The sequence below is a fragment of the Cryptotermes secundus genome, unplaced genomic scaffold (genome assembly GCF_002891405.2).
Source record: "Cryptotermes secundus unplaced genomic scaffold, Csec_1.0 C38798922, whole genome shotgun sequence".
Classification (NCBI taxonomy): Eukaryota; Metazoa; Arthropoda; class Insecta; order Blattodea; family Kalotermitidae; genus Cryptotermes; species Cryptotermes secundus.
Genome location: NW_019772095.1, coordinates 1 through 3,607, shown reverse-complemented (window position 1 = coordinate 3,607; position 3,607 = coordinate 1). Strand labels below are relative to the sequence as shown.

General features: G+C 41.3%; 1 protein-coding gene across 1 annotated transcript; it reads right to left on the bottom strand.

Moving 5' to 3' along the window:
* Positions 1 to 897: 897 nt before the first annotated feature.
* LOC111875195 (acetyl-CoA acetyltransferase, mitochondrial) lies at positions 898 to 3,554 on the bottom strand (the record flags this gene model as incomplete). Its single annotated transcript, XM_023871258.2, is given in 4 exon segments — positions 898 to 1,947; positions 2,599 to 2,756; positions 3,082 to 3,270; positions 3,469 to 3,554. Coding segments are annotated over 4 exon segments (554 nt in total), but the record flags the coding sequence as incomplete, so codon positions are not given.
* Between the last annotated feature and the right edge of the window lie 53 nt (positions 3,555 to 3,607).

The window sequence follows — 3,607 nt, the reverse complement described above, 5'->3', positions numbered from 1 at the left end:
TATACTATCTGCCTGGTGATTCACACTCCCCACCTGGACAATCTCATACATATATCTAAATGACAGCAGATGGCACATACAAATGCTTGTGTATGACATTGCAGCCAAACTATTCAGAGTATTCTCAAAGTATGGCAGAAGCTTATGGACAAGATTAGAGAAGTGTTGCATGAACACAGTTTACACAACAAAACCTCAAAACACGAATAAAGTGTACAGAACAAATCAAGTATACTTGATCACTCCAAAATGCAAGAGTTCCCTAAACAATGACACAGGCATTCAGACAGTGAAGAAGCTCTGTGATGTTAACACTTTCAGCCCAGTGCTGCTCATTCACCATTGCCTCGCCCAGACTACCAATGTGACCATGGTAGGGCAGTACCATCTCTCTCTCTCACATCACAGTTCTATCCTCTGTCACTGTATAGTGCAAGCAGCTACCTCTTGCAGTTTCTTGGACTACTGGTATGGAGATCATATGCTGTTAATTTTCTCACACACAAAGTATGAGAGAGTACCGGTTAACTGATTAGTAAAAGTACACTAAGATACATCAGAAATTTCTTTTTTACTTACTGAAATTACCAAGAACTGTTCAAAATGATAACCTCCACAATCAAATACACAACTCACAACGTTGTGATAGCGTTCTACAAATTGACTGGCAGGTCTAAATTTGAATTTCCCTGTTAATATGAGAGAATGTTTTAGATTAACTGAGTTTTGGGATACTCCATATTGTGAATGGTTGAGCAGATTTTAATCAGAGTCCATATTTAGGAGTTTATCTGTCACAGAACAGAGCCCAATGAATGTGAACATTCTAGAACCAGCTCCAAAGCTTAAAGAAAGAATACAAGGTCAAGAGTGTCTCAAGAAATTCAATGACACTCCTTGAAATGCAGAAGTTCTATTGTGCTGAACAAGATGATGAGATGAACATAAACTGTACGTACAAATGTGTATCGAGGTGAATGTGACCTTAATTATGGTATTACCTGAGTCACAACTTTTCTGGTTTTCGTGATGGCAGTTGTTCAGACTGGCGTGTTCTGGACTGTAACACCACGCAGCACTGTAAGTGGATGCTGACATTTTGGAGAAACAAGTAGTCCCCATCTTCATGGATCTATTTCACCATGTTCCTAGCAACCTCCCTGTACAATCTGACATCCTCACCACATTCTCTTCAATTCTGATTATGGAAGTTGGCACGTTCCTCTGAAATTTTGGCATCCAGCTACAACACACGTGGTGTCACAACCCATAGTCACAGCAAGAGCACAGTCACGACAGCAATCAATGGGCTGAGATCTGAACATACGATCATCCTTGCAGCTCCACTGTTTGACCTCTTAACTTATCTGTTATTTGCAATAATTTTTCCACACAGGTTCCCACCTTTACAGGGAAACAAAATTTGAGCATCAGATAAAGTTCACATCAACATAGCAATCAACAAACCTATGACAATAGTTACATGAAAGCTGTGGCATGGAAACAGATCAGAAAGGTGTTGTTTTCTATTAAAATATATTTACTCATTTCTTAAGAAATTCAGTGACTCCATTAACAATATATAACAATGTAATGTGGGCAGTCTTACGCTCCATCTACTGTGCGAACAAAGGTGCATCATCAGCGGCGTAGACAATTATATCATCGTAACAAAGTCATTAGATTCTACTTTCAACATACTTCCAGTATTCACATGCCAGAAGGAAATTCAGATGTAGTAACACAGGACTGTTCTTCCATAAGGCCGTCTACACAAGCTACAACATACCCTGGTTCACAGAGATGAGCTTCACCACTGCACTGACTTACAGCTTCTCTATCAATATGGAAGATGCCCCACCTCCACCATTGCAGATGGCAGCAACGCCCAGCTGCCCAGGCTTTAGGGCATGCATCAAATGCAGAACAATGCGTGCCCCAGACATCCTGCAATCGAACATGAAAATGAACAATTCCCAAATTTATCCTTCTCTTTCAGAATAAACACGGATGCAACTAAATACTGTGTTCAATGAGACCCCTGGTATGACAAGTTTGATTCCCATCACATGCTGAAAACAGACTCCAGTATCTTTCTAATGACAACATAATGACCTACATCATTATCTGATGATAATACAGCCTCAAGGCTGTTCTAGACACAGTATACAGAAAATTTTTCTTATCATCATTTCAAAAACTGTTTACCATACCAGCTAATTTCCAGAACACTAAAGATCATAACACTGAGATCAATAAGTTGACCAGCTGTTCTGTATGGTTAAGCCTGGTGCCTTACTCTGAAGGAGCACAAATTACAAGTGTCCGAAGCAGAAAAGTTTGGGGCTATGTGAGAAACATGACACAGCTGAACAATTTGTTGCAATCTATTATCAGGCCCTTCATGATTTGTGCAAGTCACACAGTAGTCAGGATGGTGAAATCAAGATGTTAGGAAGGGATGGTCATCAGCTCAGAAGGGGGAGATGATCCTGAGAGTAAATTTGTAAGAACAATCTCAGAAAAATAAAGTGTGGGGATCAGACTATTAAGGAAACCCCACATAATGCACGACTGTAGTTGTGAGTACCAACTCACCCTATGGGGTGCCCCAAGCTCACCGCTCCCCCATGGACATTTGTCTTCTTTACATCAATATCCAAAGACTTCAAGAATGCCAACATGACAACACTGAATGCCTCATTCACTTCCCATAGTGCCACATCATCTTTCTTCAAGCCAAAGGTGCCCAGTAGCTGTAACATACGTCAAAGCAGATAAACAGTGTTAACATTAAAATGCACAAGTTTAAAACTCAGATATCACCAATTGAAAATCCAATACTGGAGCTGGTCCTCTGCCAGTTCATTCCAATTTTCATTACCAAATACTACTTATGCAACAATGACTTTAAACATATCAACCCATATCATAGACAAAATCAAAATTCTGTATGTATTTCTTATTTGTGCTGTACCCTCTCCCAATAACAATACCAGGAGAGAATCAATCACAAAGTTCTGCAACTGTAAGACAAAGAAACACACAACAGGAAACATGCTCACCGACTCTTATTCTCACCTTGGGTACTGCGAGCACTGGGGCAAGAGGGAAGTCAATGGGCTCTGTGGCCGCATCCTGGAAGCCCACAACACGAGCTAGAGGCCTACAGCCGAGTCGTTCAGCCGCCTGTGATGTCATCAGCACCAGAGCTGCTGCGGCATCATTCAGAGCGGAAGCATTGCCTGCTGTAACAGTTCCATTCTCCTTCTGTGAAGCACACAAAGAGGTTACTGTCTGATGGGGTCAGCACTGACTCAGTGACTTACCAGTCTCTAGAGGTCTGTAAAACACTTGAAAAACTTTGTCAGATCGATGCCTTGCAGTAACTGAGATAAAAACATCAGTGACTTAACATGTCATGACTAACAAGGGTGGCCATTCACATCACAAACAGGAGACACTCACTTGGAACACAGTGGAGAGTTTCTTGAATTTGTCAAAGCTGACTCGTTTGTACTCTTCATCCTCGACTACCACAACATCAGGCTTGCCTGCATCACAATCCAGACAGACACATGTTACACTACTGACAGCAGCTAACCCC